The sequence below is a fragment of the Symphalangus syndactylus genome, chromosome 10 (genome assembly GCF_028878055.3).
Source record: "Symphalangus syndactylus isolate Jambi chromosome 10, NHGRI_mSymSyn1-v2.1_pri, whole genome shotgun sequence".
NCBI classification, from domain to species: Eukaryota; Metazoa; Chordata; class Mammalia; order Primates; family Hylobatidae; genus Symphalangus; species Symphalangus syndactylus.
The window spans coordinates 106,916,558-106,940,267 of record NC_072432.2 but is presented as its reverse complement, the minus strand read 5'-3'; the positions used below and the strand labels follow the sequence as shown (position 1 = coordinate 106,940,267).

Sequence of the window (23,710 nt, the reverse complement as noted above, 5' to 3'; positions counted from 1 at the left end):
CACAAAAGGAGACTTGAATGAATGAAAAGACATGCCATATTCTAGGATAGGAAGACTCAATATTATAAAGAGAAAATTCTGCCTAATTCACAAGTTAAATGCAATCTCAAAATATTATCAAGTTTTGGGTTTTTTTCTGGTATTAGATAAGTTGTTTATAAAGCTCAATGAAAAAAACAGGTAAAATATCCAGAAAAACCCTTAAGAAGGCAAGGAATACAGAGGTGGGTATGGTGGATATGGCTAGCTGTACCAGGTATTAAAATATGCTACAAAACGTAGCATACAAAATATGCTACAAAATGAAGGTGAAAGGTAGAAGAGACAGGAATGGAAGCTAATCTTTTCTGAATATGCTCTGTTTTGCAGTTTTGACTTTGGAATCATGTAAACATTTAATATAATTAATAAGGCAAAATTAAATTTGAAAAACTATCTAAAAATTGAAAACAAAATGAAACAAATAAACCTGACTGTTCCATGGGCTATAGGTCTAACTATGGAGAGGGATGATTTTGAGAGACATTAAAATATGGCTCTGCATCCATAGAAATATATATGTAATGAAGAAAAAGAATTGTAAAATTTCAAAATTGATTTAGGTCAAAAATTCATTCCAGAAAGGAAGGACGTTATTAAGCAAGGACGTTACTGAGTTTATATCAAAAGAATTCAAAAGCCAATTTGAAGAAGCTTTTATTGGCCAAATATGGGACAACTTAAGATTTCAAAGGAATTATAATAACTGAAATAGATGGAAACACTGAAATATATCAAAAATCCATAAATTCTTAATAATACTGGGGCATTCTTGCCAGAAAACAGACCCTGAAATCTGATCAAGTTCCAAATATGCATTTATAGGAAACACAGAATGTGAGAAATGCTATGGGACAAACCAGCCTGGTTTCTTCACTAAGTAAATTACAGGGGGGAAAAAAAGGGGAGTGAGAACGAGCTGATTAAAGGAGGCTTCAGAGACATCTCAGTCAAATACAGTGCTTGGACCTTGTTTAAATCTTCACTTAAAAACAAACAAATAGAAACAATTGTTTAATAAGTGAGAGACTCTGGCAAACATAAACAATGGCAGAATATTTGATGGCATTAAGGAAGTATAGTTAGCATTCTTAAGAATAATGTTTTATAGTTTTATTAATGGAAATATTTATTATCTGTTAGCAATACATACTGAAGTATTTTCTGATGAGATGATAAGATGTTTGGGATAGGAACACAGTGTGGCTTTCATTGGCCCTAGGCACTTTTGCCTTCATGGGCCCCTCTTAACACAACAGATTTTCATGGACCCTAAAAAGTTCGTTGCTTTCTGATGCAAGAAAAAAAATTAGAATATTTTAGTTAATCTTACATGTTCGTTCTCTTCTTCTGATTTTGAAAGAAATTAAAACATTTTCATAGGTTCTTGAGGATTTTAACAAGGCTCCCAGGTGACTCTAATGTATAATAAGTTTGATGTACTATACGAGTAGTTCTTAACTGGAAGTGATTTTACACTCTAGAGAACATTTGGCAATGTCTGAATACACTTTTGATTGTCAGACTGACACAGGAAGCAGGGTGTGTGAGTGTGTATGTAACGGGGTGGAATACTACTGGCATCTAGTAGCTAGGGTTGCTGTTAAGGATCCTACAGGCACAGGACAACTCCCCACAGCAAAATCCAAACGTCAATAGTGCACGTGTGGAGAAACCCTGATCCTTCTCTTCCTCATCCCTTCCTTCCTTTCTCCTTCCTTTTTTTTCCTTCTTTTCCTCTGTTCTTCCTTCTCACATTCTTTCTTCCTCTATTTCCTCTATCATGTATCAATCAATCATCTATTTCCTTAGCTCCCACTTATTTCTCTACAGGCAGCAGAGCACTCACAAAGCCACAAAGTGTTCCTTTTCTGCATTTTTATTTATTCAATTACAGGTGACCTTCTCCTTTTATCCATTTAATGACTCCTCATAAAAAGTTGATATATGGCTAAAAGAGGTATTATTTTATTTCTGGCCAAAGAGGGTCATTTACCTCCCTGGGAATAGGAGGGTGCTACTCAAAGTATAAGTGATAATTGCCATCCTATGCCTGAAGTCACAGCTCTTGGCCATTCTGCATAGGAGCTTCCACATGAAGAACCAAATAGCCAGGAATCCTGATTTTGGCTTGAAGGTTTCCAGTGGGGTTGAGGCTTGAAATATCTCAGTTCTTACAGAGATACCAGGTACAACTCTGAGTTGCTCCTCAAGAACATGGAAGTGAATATGTCTGCTACGAGTTCAACTGCAAAGCTCATACAGAATGGGTTTAAGCAAAGACATATAAAGCCACCTTAAAGAGCTTGGGATTAACCAATCAGATGGGATTCTAACCTGACTGATCACATCAATGAATCAAAAAATTGTATCTGTCAGAAGGTTTGTGGGGCAAAAGTAGTGAGGAAAATGTAAAACTACTAAGGCAAACATCATCAGTTTCCAGCTACCCAGCTAACACTTTCCAGGGGATTAGTTGTCCTGAAAAGTCAACATGAATGTTTAGTTGGCTGGATGGACAGTGGAGGTGGGCACTCCTGGTCTTCAGAGTCTGAAGCCATTAACTGTCTCAGTTACCCAGTTCTGATTTCAGGCAATCACAGCAACCTTCTGATGATTGTCTTCTCTGTGGTTTGCCCACAAGAAAATGCCCTGGTGAAGCTAATATGACTGCCTGATGGTTGTGTTTTTCACTGAACATTAATCAATTGGCCTTTTAGTTTATAGGAACCAGTCTCCAGTAAATTTGCTTAGTTATCCTTAATTGGTTGAATCAACTCTGGGCCATTGACAACAAGGAACTTCTAGACTTTCAAGGTAGAGGAAAGGCCAGAGCATGGACTATAAAAAACATCTCTTGAAATCTGCTTCTGGCATTCAGCCTATTGTCTTCCTTTGGTGACTCTGAATGCATATTTTCTTCGAACTTTTACATTCCCAAGGTGCTCAGAAAGCCTTTGTGAAAGATTGAAAAAGTGGCCATGATACTTTGGAGCTTCTTCTACCAAGAGATGTAGTCTATCTCCTTACCCTTTAAATCTGTAATGACCATGTGACTTGCTTTGACCTAGACTGTGGAGGAAGTGACCTGTGTGAGTTCTGAGCCTAGGCCCTAAAGAGGTCTTATGGGGTTTTGTTCTTCCATTCTTTAGAACCCTAAGTACACTGTGTGTGTTAGTCCAAGCTGGCCTGGGGATGATGAGAGCCATACGGCCCCACCCCTCCTCTCATTCCAGATGACAGCCAGCCAACCCCCAGAAGCAGAACCACCCTCCTCTTGGGTAGCTGACCACAAATGCCTGAGAAAGTCCAGGCAAGATCAACAGAAGAACCACCTAGATTAGTTCAGCCTAACTTGCCAGTACTCAGAATCATAAGCTAAATAAATGCTTCTAGTTCTGAGCTACTAAATTTTGCATTATTCTGTTATGTAACAGTAGATAATTGATAAGACACTATTTTCATTTTAATAACTCTCATTTATACACTGAATTTATTGCCATGGTTTTGTCTTTCAGAAGACATGGGTTTTGCCTCTTGATATAACACAATTGGAATTTATTTTGGGCTTTCACATAAGCTTCAATGGCTCTAGAAGAAGAAATAGCCCTTGTTTCTTCCATCAAGATGCTAAAAGATGAGAGGGTTGGGTACCTTGTAAAGAAAATTTGGGATTTGTCAATATTATTTTGAAAAGAAATAGGAAGATTAAATACATTTTTTTAAAAAATCACATTTCTTGGACACAGATTTCTGACCTTCAGCCGGCGGTCTGGGTCTCCGCTGCATAGAGAATTTACGGATACTTTGAATGATTTCCAGGCTGGGCTTAAGTTATTCATCACAACCTGGGAAAAGAAAGAAAGGAGTGGTGAGTGGGGGAAAAATGCTTGACATTTTCACATTTCCACATTAAAACTGCTTGAGAAACCATTGTGATGCTTATGAAAAGAACAATAGCCTGGAAGAGGTGCCTTAATAAAAACTTGATGTAGTAAATCTTTTAAGGGTACCCACTAAGCAGGTCATTATGCACAGAACTCCTGTGGTCACTGTCCTGGCTGTTGTTTCATGAATAATGCCAATAATATTTTCCAGCATGTGGATGCTGAGAATGATCCCTTCTATATCAAAAGGAGTTGAAATTAAGGATAGGGCTGCCTCTGCCCATTGATAGAGAATTCTCAGTTCTGTAGGTCTGCCAGTCTTACGGTATAAATTATCTTCTCTTGAGGTCAGCAAAGGTAAAGACTCTTAGCGGGGTGAAGGGTATAGCAAGACAATTCTGCTGCTAAATAATTGGATGGTCTGGTAATCTGTGACCTTGAGTCACATCAGATTGCAAGTCAGAAGAAAAGTTTCTAGAAGAAAAATTCCAGGACCATACTGACACTAGCTTATCACCAACTCAATTAGAATATCCTGGAAAGGCACGACAAGGCAGATCTTAAGATTATAAACTATGTCTATAACATAGGAAAACCCTTTTAAAACCACTTTACTAATCACAAACTTGGCTAATCCTGGCCTAAGAATCTATGAGTCAAATCTTATCTTGCCATCACTATGGTTCAAATAATTCAATTTGGTTCAGAATGTACGAGTAGCTGCTCTGTGCCTAGCATTGTACTGTGTACTTGAGGGCAGGGGTTCTCAAAGTGTGGTTCCTGGACCAGCAGGAGCTGCATCACCTGGCAACTTCTTAAAAACACAAATTTCTAGTCCCCACCCAGAACTACTGACAGACGCTCTGGAGGTGGGTCTCCTAGGTGACTCTGAGGCACAAAGTTTCAGAACCACTGCTCTAGGGGATATACAAATAAAGTTAAATGGAATTCTGTCATATTGATTTTTCTACTTAGGAAGTCTTTAGTTAGTGGAAGTCTTAGAATTTTTTTTTTTTTTTTTAGATAGATTTTTGCTTTTGTTGCCCAGGCTGTAGTGCAATGGTGCAATCTTGGCTCACTACAACCTCTCCTGCTTCAGCCTCCCAAGTAGCTGGGATTACAGGCATGCACCATCACACCCAGCTAATTTTGTATTTTTAGTAGAGACAGGGTTTCTCGATGTTGGTCATGCTGGTCTTGAACTACTGACCTCGGGTGATCCACCTGCCTCCACCGCCCAGAGTGCTGGGACTACAGGCGTGAGCCACAGCACCCGACCTAGAATTTTTTTTAAATTAATTATCTATCCAAATAACATAATTATTTTATAAGTGATTCCCTCTTCTACCGGATTCCTTAATATAACTAGATCCTAGACTCATTGTTAAATTTCTTCTAATGCATTGAAGTGGAGAAATAATGTTTCTGTGTGACTTTGTCATGTGTCCTAGTACCCTTAGGATGATTAAAGTGATAGCAAGAAGGAGAATTAGGTAAAAAATGGTTAGGGTTAAAATAAATTTCCCAACTTTATATGAAAATGCTAAAAAGTGAAGACGTTTCATGCAACAGTTTTGAAAAACTCAATAGCAACTAGAAATTTCCTCTGAAGTTAAAATCTTTATGTGCGTGTATGTATGAGTGTACGTGTGTGTGTGTACGTGCAGGCTACCCACAAGTGAACAGTTTTGCCTGGTATTTATTTTGTATTTACTGAGAAAGCAAGATAAATCAATGTCATGTTGCTTCACTCATTGGAAAACCCTTGCCATCATGTTCCTTTTGAAACTCTAGGAGCACCTCCCCATTACAGTAAAGGGGGATATTATAGAAATTCTTGGGAACAGGAGAATTTACCAATATCAATGAGAAGAATGCTCTCAGGAGCAAAGGAGAGGAGGCTCTGGAAGAGAAGTACAGCAATAGTCATCCTTTCAATTTTTTATTTTTTGGGCTGTTACCTCAAGAATTTATCGTTTATGTTACAAACATTCCACTTATACTGTTTTGGTTATTATAAAATATATAATAAATTATTGTTGACTGTAGTCACCCTATTGTTCTGTCCAATACTAGATCTTATTCATTCTAACTAGATATTTTGTACTCATTAACCATTATTACTTCCCTCCTCCCCTACTACCCTTCCCAGCCTCTGCTGTCCATTATTGTATTTTCTATCTCCGTGAGTTCAGTTGTTTTAATATTTAGCTCCCACAAATAAGTGAGAACATGTGAAGTTTGTCATTCTGTGCTTAGCTTATTTTACTTAATATAAAGACCTCCAGTTTTATCCATGTTGTCACAAATGACAGAATTTTATTTGTACATTTTAGAGTACTGAATAGTACTCCACTGTGTATATGTGCCACATTTTCTTCATTCATCTATTGATAGACTTGTAGGTTGCTTCCAAATCTTAGCTAATATGAATAGTGCTGCAGTAAATATGGGAGGGCAGATATCTCCTGTATATACTGATTTCTTTCTTTTGGGTATATACCTGGCAGAGTGATTGCTGGGTCATATGGTTGCTCTATTTTTAGTTTTTTGAGGAACCTACAAACTGCTCTCCACAATGATTATATTAATTTACATTTCCACCAACAGTATATGACAGTTTCCTTTTCTCCACATCCTTGCCAATATTTGTTATGGCCTGTCTTTTGAATTTATCCCAAAAAGTCAATATTAACTGAGGTGAGTGCTATCTCATTGTAGTTTTGTTTTGCGTATCTCTGATGTTCAATGATGTTGAGCACCTTTTCACACATCTATTTGCCATCTGTATGTCTTCTTTTCAGAAATGTTTATTCATATCTTTTGCCCATTTCCAAAATGAATTATTAGATTTTTTTTCTCATAGAGTTGTTTGAGCTCCTTATATCTTTTGGTTATTAACCCCCTGTCAGATGGATAGTTGGCAAACATTTTCTCTCATTCTGTGGGTTTTCTCTTCACTTTTTTGATTGCTTCCTCTGCAGTGCAGAATTTATTATTATTATTATTATTTTTATACTCTAGGTTTTAGGGTACATGTGCACAATGTGCAGGTTTGTTACATATGTATCCATATGCCATGTTGTTTTGCTGCACCCATTAACTCGTCATTTAGCATTAGGTATATCTCCTAATGCTGTCCCTCCCCCTCCCCCCACCCCACAACAGTCCCTGGAGTGTGATGTTCCCCTTCCTGTGTCCATGAGTTCTCATTGTTCAGTTCCCACCTATGAGTGAGAACATGTGGTGTTTGGTTTTTTGTCCTTGTGATAGTTTACTGAGAATGATGGTTTCCAGCTTCATCCATGTCCCTACAAAGGACATGAACTCATCATTTTTTATGGCTGCATAGTACTCCATGGGGTATATGTGCCACATTTTCTCAATCCAGTCTATCGTTGTTGGACATTTGGGTTGGTTCCAACTCTTTGCTATTGTGAATAGTGCTGCAATAAACATACGTGTGCATGTGTCTTTATAGCAGCATGATTTATAGTCCTTTGGGTATATACCCAGTAATGGGATGGCTGGGTCAAATGGTATTTCTAGTTCTAGATCCCTGAGGAATCGCCACACTGACTTCCACAATGGTTGAACTAGTTTACACTCCCACCAACAGTGTAATAGTGTTCCTATTTCTCCTCATCCTCTCCAGTACCTGTTGTTTCCTGACTTTTGAATGATGGCCATTCTAACTGGTGTGAGATGGTATCTCATTGTGGTTTTGATTTGCATTTCTCTGATGGCCAGTGATGATGAGCATTTTTTCATATGTTTTTTGGCTGCATAAATGTCTTCTTTTGAGAAGTGTCTGTTCATGTCCTTCGCCCACTTTTTGATGGGGTTGTTTTTTTCTTGTAAATTTGTTTGAATTCATTGTAGATTCTGGATATTAGCCCTTTGTCAGATGAGTAGGTTGCAAAAATTTTCTCCCATTCTGTAGGTTGTCTGTTCACTCTGATGGTAGTTTCTTTTGCTGTGCAGAAGCTCTTTAGTTTAATTAGCTCCCATTTGTCAATTTTGGCTTTTGTTGCCATTGCTTTTGGTGTTTTAGACATGAAGTCCTTGCCCACGCCTATGTCCTGAAGGGTATTGCCTAGGTTTTCTTGTAGGATTTTAATGGCTTTAGGTCTAACATGTAAGTCTTAATCCATCTTGAATTAATTTTTGTGTAAGGTGTAAGGAAGGGATCCAGTTTCAGCTTTCTACATATGGCTAGCCAGTTTTCCCAGCACCATTTATTAAATAGGGAATCCTTTCCCCATTTCTTGTTTTTGTCAGGTTTGTCAAAGATCAGATAGTTGTAGATATGTGGCATTATTTCTGAGGGCTCTGTTCTGTTCCATTGATTTATGTCTCTGTTGTGGTACCAGTACCATGCTGTTTTGGTTACTGTAGCCTTGTAGTATAGTTTGAAGTCAGGTAGCGTGATGCCTCCAGCTTTGTTCTTTTGGCTTAGGATTGACTTGGTGATGCGGGCTCTTTTTTGGTTCCATATGAACTTTAAAGTAGTTTTTTCCAATTCTGTGAAGAAAGTCATTGGTAGCTTGATAGGGATGGCATTGAATCTATAAATTACCTTGGGCAGTAAGGCCATTTTCACGATATTGATTCTTCCAACCCATGAGCATGGAATGTTCTTCCATTTGTTTGTATCCTCTTTTATTTCATTGAGCAGTGGTTTGTAGTTCTCCTTGAAGAGGTCCTTCACATCCCTTGTAAGTTGGATTCCTAGGTATTTTATTCTCTTTGAAGCAATTGTGAATGGTAGTTCACTCATGATTTGGCTCTCTGTTTGTCTGTGATTGGTGTACAAGAATGCTTGTGATTTTTGTACATTGATTTTGTATCCTGAGACTTTGCTGAAGTTGCTAATCAGCTTAAGGAGATTTTGGGCTGAGACAGTGGGGTTTTCTAGATATACAATCATGTCATCTGCAAACAGGGACAATTTGACTTCCTCTTTTCCTAATTGAATACCCTTTATTTCCTTCTCCTGCCTGACTGCCCTGGCCAGAACTTCCAGCACTATGTTGAATAGGAGTGGTAAGAGAGGGCATCCCTGTCTTGTGCCAGTTTTCAAAGGGAATGCTTCCAGTTTTTGCCCATTCAGTATGATATTGGCTGTGGGCTTGTCATAGATAGCTCTTATTATTTTAGGGTACGTCCCATCAATACCTAATTTAGTGAGAGTTTTTAGCATGAAGGGTTGTTGAATTTTGTCAAAGGCCTTTTCTGCATCTATTGAGATAATCATGTGGTTTTTGTCTTTGCTTCTGTTTATATGCTGGATTACATTTATTGATTTGCGTATGTTGAACCAGCCTTGCATGCCAGGGATGAAGCCCACTTGATCATGGTGGATAAGCTTTTTGATGTGCTGCTGGATTCAGTTTGCCAGTATTTTATTGAGGATTTTTGCATCAATGTTCATCAAGGATATTGGTCTGAAATTCTCTTTTTTGGTTATGTCTCTGCCAGGCTTTGGTATCAGGACAATGCTGGCCTCATAAAATGTGTTAGGGAGGATTCCCTCTTTTTCTATTGATTGAAATAGTTTCAGAAGGAATGGTACCAGTTCCTCCTTGTACCTCTGGTAGAATTTGACTGTGAATCCATCGGGTCCTGGACTCTTTTTGGTTGGTAAGCTATTGATTATTGCCACAATTTCAGAGCCTGTTATTGGTCTATTCAGAGATTCAACTTCTTCCTGGTTTAGTCTTGGGAGGGTATATTTGTCGAGAAATTTATCCATTTCTTCTAGATTTTCTAGTTTATTTGCATAGAGGTGTTTGTAGTATTCTCTGATGGTAGATTGTATTTCTGTGGGATCGGTGGTGATATGCCTTTTTTCATATTTTGTTGCATCTATTAGATTTTTCTCTCTTTTCCTCTTTATTAGTCTTGCTAGCGGTCTATCAATTTTGTTGATCTTTTCAAAAAACCAGCTCCTGGATTCATTAATTTTTTGAAGGGTTTTTTGTGTCTCTATTTCCTTCAGTTCTGCTCTGATTTTAGTTATTTCTAGCCTTCTGCCAGCTTTTGAATGTGTTTGCTCTTGCTTTTCTAGTTCTTTTAATTGTGATGTTAGGGTGTCAATTTTGGATCTTTCCTGCTTTGTCTTGTGGGCATTTAGTGCCCACTGCTTTGAATGTGTCCCAGAGATTCTGGTATGTTGTGTCTTTGTTCTCATTGCCTTCATTTCATTATGTACCCAATAGTCATTCAGTAGCAGGTTGTTCAGTTTCCATGTAGTTGAGCAGTTTTGAGTGAGTTTCTTAATCCTGAGTTCTAGTTTGATTGCACTGTGGTCTGAGAGACAGTTTGTTATAATTTCTGTTCTTTTACATTTGCTGAGGAGAGCTTTACTTCCAACTATGTGGTCAATTTTGGAATAGGTGTGGTGTGGTGCTGAAAAAAATGTGTATTCTGTTGATTTGTGGTGGAGAGTTCTGTAGATGTCTATTAGGTCCACTTTGTGCAGAGCTGAGTTCAATTCCTGGATATCCTTGTTAACTTTCTGTCTCGTTGATCTGTCTAATGTTGACAGTGGGATGTTAAAATCTCCCATTATTATTGTGTGGGAGTTTAAGTCCCTTTGTAGGTCACTCAGGACTTGCTTTATGAATCTGGCTGCTCCTGTGTTGGGTGCATATACATTTAGGATAGTTAGCTCTTCTTGTTGAATTGATCCCTTTACCATTATGTAATGGCCTTCTTTGTCTCTTTTGATCTTTGTTGGTTTAAAGTCTATTTTATCAGAGACTAGGATTGCAACCCCTGCCTTTTTGTTTTCCATTTGCTTGATTGATCTTCCTCAATTTCTTTATTTTGAGTCTGTGCGTGTCTTTGCACGTGAGATGGGTTTCCCGAATACAGCACACTGATGGGTCTTGACTCCTTATCCAGTTTGCCAGTCTGTGTCTTTTAATTGGAGCATTTAGCCCATTTACATTTAAAGTTAATATTGTTATGTGTGAATTTGATCCTGTCATTATGATGTTAGTTGGTTATTTTGCTCATTAGTTGATGCAGTTTCTTCCTAGCCTCGATAGTCTTTACAATTTGGCATGTTTTTGCAGTGGCTGGTACCGGTTGTTCCTTTCCATATTTAGTGCTTCCTTCAGGAGCTCTTTTAGGGCAGGCCTGGTGGTGACAAAATCACTCAGCATTTGCTTGTCTGTAAAGTATTTTATTTCTCCTTCATTTATGAAGCTTAGTTTGGCTGGATATGAAATTCTGGGGTGAAAATTCTTTTCTTTGAGAATGTTGAATATCGGCCCCCACTCTATTCTGGCTTGTAGAGTTTCTGCCAAGAGATCAGCTGTTAGTCTGATGGGCTTCCCTTTGTGGGTAACCCGACCTTTCTCTCTGGCTGCCCTTAACATTTTTTCCTTCATTTCAACTTTGGTGAATCTGACAATTATGTGTCTTGGAGTTGCCCTTCTCGAGGAGTATCTTTGTGGCGTTCTCTGTATTTCCTGAATCCAAATGTTGGCCTGCCTTGCTAGATTGGGGAAGTTCTCCTGGATAATATCTTGCAGAGTGTTTTCCAACTTGGTTCCATTCTCCCCGTCACTTTCAGGTACACCAATCAGATGTAGGTTTGGTCTTTTCACATAGTCCCATATTTCTTGGAGGCTTTGTTCATTTCTTTTTATTCTTTTTTCTCTAAACTTCCCTTCTCGCTTCATTTCATTCATTTCATCTTCCGTCACTGATACCCTTTCTTCCAGTTGATCGCATCAGCTACCGAGGCTTCTGCAATCTTCATGTAGTTCTCAAAAGTTGGCTTTCAGCTCCATCAGCTCCTTTAAGCCCTTCTCTGCATTGGTTATTCTAGTTATCCATTCATTTAATTTTTTTTCAAAGTTTCTAACTTCTTTGCCATTGTTTTGAATTTCCTCCCGTAGCTCAGAGTAGTTTGATCATCTGAAGCCTTCTTCTCTCAACTTGTCAAAATCATTCTCTGTCCAGCTTTGTTCCGTTGGTGGTGAGGAACTGCGTTCCTTTGGAGGAGGAGAGGTGCTCTGCTTTTTAGAGTTTCCAGTTTTTCTGCTCTGTTTTTTCCCCATCTTTGTGGTTTTATCTACTTTTGGTCTTTGATGATGGTGATGTACAGATGGGTTTTTGGTGTGGATGTCCTTTCTGTTTGTTAGTTTTCCTTCTACCAGACAGGACCCTCAGCTGCAGGTCTGTTGGAGTTTGCTAGAGATCCACTCCAGACCCTGTTTGGCTGGGTGTCAGCAGCGGTGGCTGCAGAACAGCAGATTTTCGTGAGACCACAAATTCAGCTGTCTGATAGTTCCTCTGGAAGTTTTGTCTCAGGGGAGTACCTGGCCGAGTGAGGTGTCAGTCTGTCCCTACTGGGGGTTGCCTCCCAGTTAGGCTGCTCGGGGGTCAGGGACCCACTTTAGGAGGCAGTCTGTCCGTTCTCAGATCTCCAGCTGTGTGCTGGGATAACCACTACTCTCTTCAAAGCTGTCAGTCAGACAGGGACATTTAAGTCTGCAGAGGTTCCTGCTGAAATTTTGTTTGTCTGTGCCCTGTCCCCAGAGGTGGAGCCTACAGAGGCAGGCAGGCCTCCTTGAGCTGTGGTGGGCTCCACCCAGTTCGAGCTTCCTAGCTGCTTTGTTTACCTAAGCAAGCCTGGGCAATGGCGGGCGCCCCTCCCCCAGCCTCGGTGCCACCTTGCAGTTTGATCTCAGACCGCTGTGCTAGCAATCAGCGAGACTCCGTGGGCATAGGACCCTCTGAGCCAGGTGCAGGACACAGTCTCCTGGTGTGCCGTTTTTTAGGCCCATTGGAAAAGCGCAGTATTAGGGTGGGACTGACCCGATTTTCCAGGTGCCGTCTGTTACCCCTTTCTTTGACTAGGAAAGGGAACTCCCTGACCCCTTGCGCTTCCCAAGTGAGGCAATGCCTGGCTCTGCTTTGGCTCACGCACAGTGCGCTGCATGGGCTGTCCTGCACCCACTGTTTGGCACTCCCTAGGGAGATGAACCCGGTACCTTAAATGGAGATGCAGAAATCACCCGTCTTCTATGTTGCTCAGGCTGGGAGCTGCAGACTGACTGGAGCTGTTCCTATTCGGCCATCTTGGCTCCACCCTCCCAGAAGGTTTTTTTAACTTGATGTGATCCCCTTTGTCCATTTTTGCTTGGTTGCTTGTGCTTGTGGGGTATTATTCAAGAAATCTTTACCCAGTCCAGTGATTTAGAGAGTTTCCCTAATGTGTTCTTTTAGCATTTTCACAGTTCGAAGTCTTAAATTTATGTCTTTAATCCATTTTGATTTGATTTTTGTATATGGTAAGAGATGGGGGTCTGGTTTCATTCTTCCACATATCGATATCCAGTTTTCCCAGCACCATTTATTAAAGAGACTATCCTCTCTACAATGTCTGTTCTTGGCACCTTTGTCAAATATGAGTTCAATACACATATATGAATTTGTTTCTGGGTTCTCTATTCTGTTCCATGGGTTTATGTGTCTGTTTTTATGCCAGTACCATGCTGTTTACTATTGCTCTGTAGTATAAATTGAAGTCAGATAATGTGATTCCTCCAGTTTTGTTCTTTTTGCTTAGGATAGCTTTGGCTATTCTGGGTCTTTCATAGTTTCATGTAAATTTTAGGATTGTGTTTTCTAGTTCTGTGAAGAATGTCATTGGTATTTTGATAAAGATTGCATTGAATTTGTAGATTGCTTTGGGTAGTATGCACATTTTAATAATAGTAATTCTTCTAATCCCTGAACATGGAATATTTTTCCATTGTATTGTGTCCTCTTCAGTTTCTTTCATCAGTATTTTACAGTTTTCATTGTAGAGATCTTTCACTGTTTTGGTTAAGTGAATTCCTAGGTCTTTTATTTTATTTGTAGCTATTATAAATGGGATTATTTTCCTGATTTCTTTTTCAGATTGCTGCTGGAATATAGAAATGCCACTGATTTTTGTATGTTGATTTTGTATCTGCAACTTTGCAGAGTTTATTAGTTTTAATAGTTTTCTGGTAGAGTCTTTAGGTTTTTCCAAATATCATATCATCTGCAAACAAGTATAAATTGACTTCTTCCTTTTCAATTTGAATGCCCTTTATTTCTTTCTCTTCCATGATTGCTCTAGCTAGGACTTCCATTTCCCTGTTGAATAACAGTGATGAAAGTGGGCATCCTTCTCTTTTCCAGATCTTAGAGGAAAGGCTTTCAGTTTTTCCCAATTCAGCATGATACTAGCTGTGGGCTGTTGCATATGGCTTTTGTTGTGTTGAGATATGTTCCTTCTATACTCAGTTTTTTGCATTTTTTTATCATGAAGGGATGTTGAATTTTATTAAATGCTTCTTCAGTATTAATTGAAATGAGCATATGATTTTTGTCCTTCATTCTGTTAATATGATGTATCACATTGATTGATTTGCATATGTTAAACCATTCTTTCATCTCTGGGATAAATCCCCCTTGGTCATGATGCATGATCTTTTTAATGTGTTGTTGAATTCAGTTTGCTAGGATTTCAATGAGGATTTTTGTATCAGTGTTCATCAGGGATATTGGCCTGTAGTTTTCTTTTTTGAGGTATCTTTGTATGGTCTTGATATCAGGGCAATACTGGCCTCATAGAATGAGTTTGGAAGTATTCCTTCCTCCTCTCTTTTTTCAAATAGTTCAAGTAGGATTGGTATTAGTTCTTTTTTAAATTCTACCAATTTATTTGGTAGAATTCAGTAGTGAAGGCATCAGTTTCCAGGCTTTTCTTTGCTGGGAGATATTTTATCATGACTTTGATCTCATTATTTGATATTGATCTGTTCAAGTTTTGGCTTTCTTTATGGTTCAATCTTGGTAGATTATATGGGTCTAAGAGTTTATCCATTTCTTCCAGGCTTTTCAATTTATTGGCATATAGTTGCTCATAGTAACCTCAATGATTCACTGAATTTCTGCAGTATTTGTTATAATGTCTTCAGATTTAATTTTATTTATTTGGGTATTCTCTCTTTTTTTTCTTAATCTGGCTAAAGTTTTATCAATTTTGTTTATCTTTTCAAAAAAACTTTTTGTTTTATTGATATTTTGTATTATTTTCTTCTTTTAAATTTCCTTTATTTCTGCTTTAGTCATTATTATTTATTTTCTTCTGCTAACTTTGGAGTTTTTTGGCTCTTCCTTTTCTGGTTCTTAAAAATACATTTTAGGTTGTTTATCTGAAGTTTATCTACTTGTCTGATACAGGCATTTATAGCTATCCATTTTCCTTTAAGTACTGTTTTCATATATTCCATAGGTTTTGGTATGTTTTATTTTCATATTCATTTGTTTTAAGAAATTTTTACATTTCCTTCTTAATTTCTTCATTGATCCACTGGTCATTCAGGAGCATATTGCTTGATTTCCATGTATTAGCATAGTTTCCAAAATCCCTCTTGTGATTGATTTCCAGTTTAATGCCATTGTCATCAGAGATGATACTTGATATTATTTCAATTTTTCTGAATATTTTAAGAGTAGTTTTGTGATCAAATATATGGTCTATCCTTGAGAATGATCTATGTGCTGAAGAGAAGAATGCATATTCTGCAGTCATTAGTGGAAATGTTCTGTAAATATCTATTAGGTCCATTTGGCCTATGGTGAAGATGAAGTCCAAGGTTTCTTTGTTGATTTTCTGACTGGATGATCTATCCAATGCTGAAAATGGGGTGTTGAAGTCTCCAGCTATTATTGTATTGAGGTCTATCTCTCTCTTTAGCTCTAATAATATTTTCTTTATATATCTGAGTGCTTCAGTATTGGGTGCACATATATTTACAACTGCTATATTCTCTTGCTGAATTAACCCCTTGATCATTATATGTTTTTACTCTTTTCATTGCTTTTGTCTTGAAATCTATTTTGTCTAAGTATAGTTACTCCTTCTCTTTTTGGTTTCTATTTGCATGGGATATATTTTTCCATCCCTTTATTTTCAGTCTGTCTCTTTATAGGTAAAGTGTATTTTTTGTAGTCTAAATATCATTGGATCTTGTTTTTATCCATTCAGCAACCCTGTTTAGTTTATGGGAGTGTTTAGTCCCATTAAATTCAATGTTATCATTGATAGGTAAGGTGTTACTCCTGCCATTAGGGTTTTTGTTTTCTGGTTGTTCTGTGGTCTTCTCTTCCACCTTCTTCTGTCCTTCCTTCCTCCTTCTTCTTTCCTTCCTTCCTATGTTCCTTATAGTGAAGGTGATTTTTCTCTGGTATATGTTTTAATTTTTTTTTTTTTTTTGGTGTATCTGTTGTTTTTCAATTTGAGGTTACCATGAGGCTTGCAAATAATATGTTATAACCTATTATTATTATAATTTTTATTTGAGATGGAGTCTCGTTCTGTTGTCCAGGCTGGAATGCAGTGGTACAACCTGAGCTCACTGCAACCTCCACCTCCTAGGTTCAAGCAATTCTGCTGCTTCAGCCTCCTTCCTAGTAGCTGGGATTACAGGCACACACCACCATGCCTGGCTAATTTTTGTATTTTTAGTAGAGATGGGGTTTCACTATGTTGGCCAGGCCGGTCTCTGACTCCTGGTCTCAAGTGATCTGCCTGCTTTGGCCCCCCAAAGTGCTGGGATTACAGGTGTGAGCCACTAAGCCTGGCCCATTATTTTATTTATTGTTTAATTTCTAAGTTCAGGAGTACATGTGCAGGATGTGCAGGTTTGTTACATAGGTAAATGTGTTTAATGGGGGTTGGTTGTATAGATTATTTCATTGCCCAGGTATTAAGCCTAGTATCCAATAGTTATTTTGCCTACTTCTCTCCCTCCTACCACCTTCTGCCCTCTGATAGGCCCCAGTGTGTGTTGTTTCCCTCTATATGTCCTTGTGTTCTCATAATTTAGCTCCCACTTATAAGTGAGAAGATGCTGTATTTGGTCTTCTGTTCCTGCATTAGTTTGCTAAGAATAATGGCCCCCAGCTCCATCCATGTCCCTGCAAAAAACATGATCTTATTCTTTTTTATGGCTGCATAGTATTCCATGGTGTATATGTACCACATTTTCTTTATCCAGCCTATAATTGATGGGCATTTGGGTTGATTCCATGTTTTTGTTCTTGTGAATAGTGCTGCAATGAACATACATGTGCCTATATGTTTATAACAGAATGACTTCTATTCCTTTAGGTATATACCCAGTAATGGGATTACTGGGTTGAATGATAGTTCTGTCTTCAGGTTTTTGAGGAATCACCACACTGTCTTCCATGATGGTTGAACTAATTTACACTCCCACCAAGAGTGTAAAAGCATTCCTTTTTCTCCACTGCCTCTCCAGCATCTGTTATTTTTTTTTTTTACTTTTTAATAGTAGCCATTCTAACTGGTGTGAGATAGTATCTCATTGTGGTTTTAATTTGCATTTTTCTAATGATCAATGATGCTGAACGTTTTTTATGTGATTGTTGGCCACATGTATGTCTTCTTTTAAGAGGTGTCTGTTCATGTTCTTTGCCCACTTTTTAATGAGTTTTTTTCTTGTAAATTTGTTTAACTTCCTTATAGATGCTGGATATTAGACCTCATTCAGTTGCATAGTTTGCAAAAATTTTCTCCCATTCTCTAGGTTGTCTGTTTACTCTGTTGATAGCTTCTTTTGCTGTGCAGAAGCTCTTTAGTTTAATTAGATCCCATTTGTCAATTTTTGCTTTTGTTGCAATTGCTTTCAGCATCTTTGTTATGAAATCTTTGCCCATGCCTATGTCCTGAATGGTATTGCCTAGGATGTCTTCCAGGGTTTTTATAATTTTGAGTTTTACATTTAAGTCTTTAATCCATCTTGAGTTAATTTTTGTGTATGGTGTAAAGATGGGGTCCAGTTTCAATCTTCTGCATATGGCTGGCCAGTTATCCCAGCACAATTTATTGAATAGGGAGTCCTTTCCCCATTGCTTGTTTTTGTCAGGTTTGTTGAAGATCAGATAGTTGAAGGTGGGTGGTCATATTTCTGAGTTCCCTATTCTGTTCCATTGGTGTATGTGTCTGTTCTTGTACCAGTACCATGCTGTTTTGGTGACTGTAGCCCTGTAATATAGTTTGAAATCAGGTAGTGTGATGCCTCCAGCTTTGTTCTTTTTGCTTAGGATTGCCTTGGTTATTTGGGCTCTTTTGGGGTTTCATATAAATTTTAAAATAGATTTTTCTAGTTCTGTGAAGAATGTCAGTGACAGTTTAATAGGAATAGCATTGAATGTATAAATTCCTTTGGGAATATGCCCATTTTAATGATATTGATTATTGCTATGCATGAGCATGGAATAATTTGCCGTTTCTTTGTGTCATCTCTGAGTTCTTTGAGTAGTGGTTTGTAGTTCTCTTTGTAGATCTTTCAGTTTCCTTGTTAGCTGTATTTCTAGGCATATCACTCTTTTAGTAGCAATTGTGAATGGGAGTTCATTCATGATTTGTCTCTTGGCTTGACTGTTGTTGGTGTATAAGAATGCCAGCATTTTTTTGCACATTGATTTTGTATTCTGAGACTTTACTGAAGTTGTTTATTAGCTTAAGAAGCTTTTGGGCTGAGATGATGGGGTTTTCTAGATATAGGATCATGTCGTCTGCAAACAGGGATAGTTAGACTTCCTCTCTTCCTATTCAAATGCCCTTTATTTCTTTATCTTGCCTGATTGCTCTGGCAAGAACTTCCAATATTGTGTTGAATAGAAGTGGTGAGAGAGGGCATCTTTGTTTTGTGCCAGTTTTCAAGGGGAGTACTTCCAGCTTTTTCCCATTCAGTATGATGTTGGCAGTGGGTTTGTCATATACGGCTCTTATTATTATGAGGTATCTTCCTTCAATATCCAGTTTATTGGGAGTTTTTAACATTAAGGTATGTTAAATATTGTTGAAAGCCTTTTCTGCATTTATTGAGGTAATCATGTGGTTTTCGTCTTTTGTTCTGTTTATTTGATGAATCACATTTATTGATTAGCCTACTCTGAACCAACCTTGCATCCTGGGGATGAAGCCTCATGGTGGATAAGCTTTTTGATGTGTTGCTGGATTTGATTTGCCAGTATTTTGTTGAGGATTTTTGCATCAATGTTCACCAAGGATATTGGCCTGAAGTTTTCTTTTTTTGTTATTGTGTCTGTGCCAGCTTTTGGTATCAGGATGATGCTGGCCTCATAGAATGTGTTAGGGAGGAGTCCCTCCTTTTCAATTTTTTGAAATAGTTTCAGTAGTAATGGTACCAACTATTTTTTGTGTATCTGGTAGAATTAAGCTTTGAATCTGTCTGGTCCTGGGCTTTGTTTGGTTGGTAGGCTATTTATTACTGCCTCTATTGAAAAACTCATTATTGGTTTGTTCAGGGATTCTATTTCTTCCTGGTTCTGTCTTGAGACAGTGTATGTGTCCAGGAGTTTATTCATTTCTTCTAGATTTCCTAGTTTATGTGCATAGAGGTGTTTATAACATTCTCTGATGGTTGTTTGTAGTTCTGTGGGGTCCGTGGTAATATCCCTCTTATTAACTCTGATTGTGTTTATTTGAATCTTCTCTTTTTTCTTCTTTATTAGTATAGCTAGCGGTCTATTATAATATTATTTAAAAAAAAACCCTTCCTGGATTCATCAATCTTTTGAATGGTTTTTCGTGTCTCTATCTCCTTCAGTTCAGCTTTGATTTTGGTTATTTCTTGTCTTCTGCTAGCTTTGGGATTTGTTTGGTCTTGGTTCTCAAGTTCTTTCAGCTGTGATGTTAGGTTGTTGACTTGAGATCTTTCTAGCTTTTTGATTGGGCATTTTAGTGCTGGAAATTTCCATTTTAATACTGCTTTAGCTGTGTCCCAGAGATTCTGGTACATTGTGTCTTTGTGCTCACTAGTTTCAAAGAACTCCTTGATTTCTGCCTTAATTTCATTATTTGCCCCCGAATCATTCAGGAACAGGTTATTCAATTTTTATGTAATTGTATGGTTTTGAGTGGATTTCTTAGTCTTGAGTTCTGATTTGATTGTGCTGTGGTCCAAGAAGCTGTTTTTATGATTTCAGTACTTTCGCGTTTGCTGAGGAGTGTTTTACTTGTGATTATGTGATCAATTTTAGAGTAAGTGCCATGTGGTGGTGAGAAGAATGTATATTCTGTTGTTTTGCATGGAGAGTTCTGTAGATATCTATCAGGTCCATTTGATCCAGAGCTGAGTTCAGGTTCTGAATATCTTTGTTAATTTTCTGTCTTGATGATGTGTTAATATTGACTGTGGGGTATTAAAGTCTCCCACTATTATTGTGTGGAGGTCTAAGTCTCTTTGAAGGTCTCTAAAAACTTGCTATATGAATCTGGGTGCTCCTATGTTGGGTGCGTACATATTTAGGATAGTTAGCTCTTCTTCCTGAATTAAACCTTTTACCATTATGTAATGGCTTTCTTTGCCTTTTTTGATCTTTGTTGGTTTAAAGTCTGTTTCGTCGGAAACTAGGATTGCAAGCCCTGCTTTTTTTTTTTTTTTTTCCATTTGCTTGGTAAATTTTCCTCCATCCCTTTATTTTGAGCCTATATGTGTCAAGAGACCTTGCGTGTGAGATGGGTCTCTTGAAGACCACATACCAAAACCCATTATTTTAAACTGACAACAACTCAACACTGATTGCATAAAGAAACAGACAAACTAACAAACAAGCAAAGAGAAAAATTAATAAAAACCCTGCACTTTAACTTTGTCCCCCAGATTTTTAACTTTTTGTTGTTTCTGTTTATATATTATTTTAATGACTATGTCTTGAAAAGTTGTTGTAGTTAATTTTTTTTTTATTTTCTTTCATAGAAAGAAAATAAATAGAAAAATAAAAGTATTTCATTATACTTTCTTTCTAAGGGATTGTTATATCTTCTTTTCCCCACAGAAATGTATTTATTTAATTTTTTATTTCTATAGGTTTTTGGGGGCAGGTGGTATTTGGTTACATGAGTAAGTTCTTTAGTGGTGATTTGTGAGATTTGGTGCATCCATCACCTAAGCAGTATACACTGCACTCAGTTTGTAGTCTTTTATCACTCACCCCCCTCCCACCCTTTCCCCTGAGTCCCCACAGTCCATAGCATCATTCTTATGCCTTTATATCTTAGCTTAGCTACCACTTGTAAGTAGAACATATAACATTTGGTTTTCCATTTCTGAGTTACTTCACTTAGAATAATAATCTCCAGTTCCATCTAGGTTGCTGTGAATGCCATTAATTCATTCCTTTTTATGGCTCAGTAGTATTCCATGGTATATAAATACCACAATTTCTTTATCCACTCATTGATTGATAGACATTTGGGCTGGTTCCATATTTTTACAATTGCAAATTGTGCTGCTATAAACATGCGACCAGTTTATCTTTTACCCTTTCTACTCAAAATATTGGTAGTTTACACACCACAATTATAGCATTATAATATTCTGTGTTTTTCTGTGTATTTGCTATTACCAGTGAGTTTTGAACCTTCGGATGATTTCTTATTGCTCATTAATGTTGTGTTGTTTCAGATTGAAGAACTTCCTTTACAGTTCTGGTGTTAATGAAATCCCTCAGCTTTTGTTTGTCTAGGAAAGTCTTTATTTGTCTTTCATAATTAAGAATACTTTTGCTGGATATGCCATTCTAGGATACAAGCTTTTTCCTTCAGCACTTTAAATATGTTATACCACTCTCCCCTGGTCTTTAAGGTTTCTACTGAGAATTCTGCTGTCAGATGTATTAGAGCTGTATTGTATGTAATTTGTTTTTCTTTTCTCTTATTCCTTTTAGGATATTTTCTTTATACCTTTGGGAGTTTGATTATTAACTGTCTTGAAGTCATCTTATTTGGGTTATATCTGTTTGGTGTTCTATAACCTTCTTGTACTTGAATGTTGATATCTTTCTCTAAGTTTGGGAAGTTCTCTCTTATTATCCCTTTGAATAAACTTTCCACCCTTATCTCTTTTTCTCCTTATCCTTTATGGCCAATAACTCTTAGATTTGTCCTTTTGAGGCTATTTTCTTGATCTTGTAGGCATGCTTCATTTTTAAACATTCTTTTTTCTCTTATCTCTTATGATGGTCTGTTTTCAAATAGCCTATCTTCAAGCTAATTCCTTCTTCTGCTTGATCAATTTTGCTGTTAAGAGAATCTGATGCCTTATATAGTATGTCATTTGCATTTTTCAACTCCAGAATTTCTGCTTGATTTCTTACAATTATTTCAATCTCTTTGTTAAATTTATTTGATAGGCTTCTGAATTCCTTCTCTGTGTTATCTTGAATTTCATCAAGTTTCCTCAAAATAGCTATTTTGAATCCTCTATCTGAAAGGCCACATAACTCTTTTGTTCCAGGATTGGTCTCTGGTACTTTATTTAGTTTGTTTGTTGAGGGCATGTTTTTGTGAATGGTCTTGATGCTTGTAGATATTCACCAGTATATCTGGATATTGAAGATTTATATATTTATTGTAGTCTTTGCAGTCTGGGCTTGTTTGTACTCATCCTTCTTGGGAAGGCTTTCCAGGTATTCAAAGGGATTTGGGTGTTGTGGTCTGTTTTTGGTCACTGTGACTGTATCTGCATTAGGGGGCATCCCAAGCTCAGTGGTGCTGGGCTCTTTCAGACTTGTAGAGGTACAGTGGTGGTCTTGGATAAGATCTGGAAGAATTCCCTGGATTACCAGGTGGAAACCCTTCTCCTCTTCCTTTACTTTCTCCCAATCCAATGGAGTCTCTCTGTAATGAGCTGCCTGGAGTTGAAGGTTGGGTGACATGAGCACCCCTGTGGCTGCCACCACTGGACTGCACTGGGTCAGATGTGAAGCCAGCATAGCACTGAGTCTCACCCAAGGCCTAGGAGAACCCTGCTTGGCTACTCCCTATGTTCACACAAGGCTCTAGTACTCTACAATCAGGAGATGGCAAAGTCAGCCAGGGTATGTGCTTCCCTTCATGTTAGTGAGTGCCTCCCAGTCCCAGGCAGGTCCAGAAATGCCATCTGGGAGCCAGAGCTTGGAGTCAGAAACCTTAGGATTCCACCTCATGCTCTATTCTACTGTGTTTGAGCTAGTACCCAAGCCATAAGACAAAGTTTTTTCCACTCTTCCCTCCCCTTTCCACAAGCAGAGGAGCCTCTCCCTTGGCCACCACCACCCTAAGACCACAGCAAGTACTGCCTGCCTACCACCAATGTTCACTCAAGGCCCAAGTATTCATTAGTCAGCTTGTGGTGAATGCTCCCAGGCATAGGACTCTCTCTTCAGGGAAGTGGACTCCTCTCTTACCCAAAGCTGGTCCAGAAATGCTATCCAAGAGCCAAAGCCTTTAATCGGGGACCCCAAGAGCCCAATTGCTGCTCTATCTCACTGTGGCTGAGCTGGTACCTAAGTTGCAAAATGAAGTCCCCTCTACTTGTCCCTGTCCTTTGCTCAAGCAGAATCTCTCCCAATAGCCACAATAGCTGGGAATGCACTGCATCACATCTAAAGCCACCATGTCTCTGTGTTTCACCCAAGGCCCATGACGAGTACAGCCTGGCTATAATTGCTGATTATTCGGGGACCAAGAGATTTTTAGTCAGAAGGTAATGGATCCTGCTTCTCTTCAAGGCAGTAGGCTTCCTTCTGGCCCAGGGTTTTTCTAGAAATGTCATCTGGGAGCTAGGGTCTGGAATGGGGACCTCAGGACTCTGCCTGGTGCCCTATTCTATTGTGGCTGAGATGGTATCCAAGTTGTAAGACAAAGTTAGTTATATTTATGCTTTCCTCTCCTCAAGTGGGAGGAAGGA

At 38.2% G+C, this 23,710-nt stretch overlaps 1 protein-coding gene across 3 annotated transcripts in view; it reads right to left on the bottom strand.

Moving 5' to 3' along the window:
• CPNE4 (copine 4) overlaps nucleotides 1-23,710 on the bottom strand; it is a 519,044-nt gene that overhangs the window by 137,761 nt on the left and 357,573 nt on the right. For all 3 annotated transcript variants that reach the window (XM_055295431.2, XM_055295430.2, XM_063610734.1), the window contains one exon: nucleotides 3,798-3,887. In XM_055295431.2, coding sequence (XP_055151406.1) covers nucleotides 3,798-3,887 — 90 coding nt within the window. The remainder of the gene's footprint in view (nucleotides 1-3,797; nucleotides 3,888-23,710) is intronic.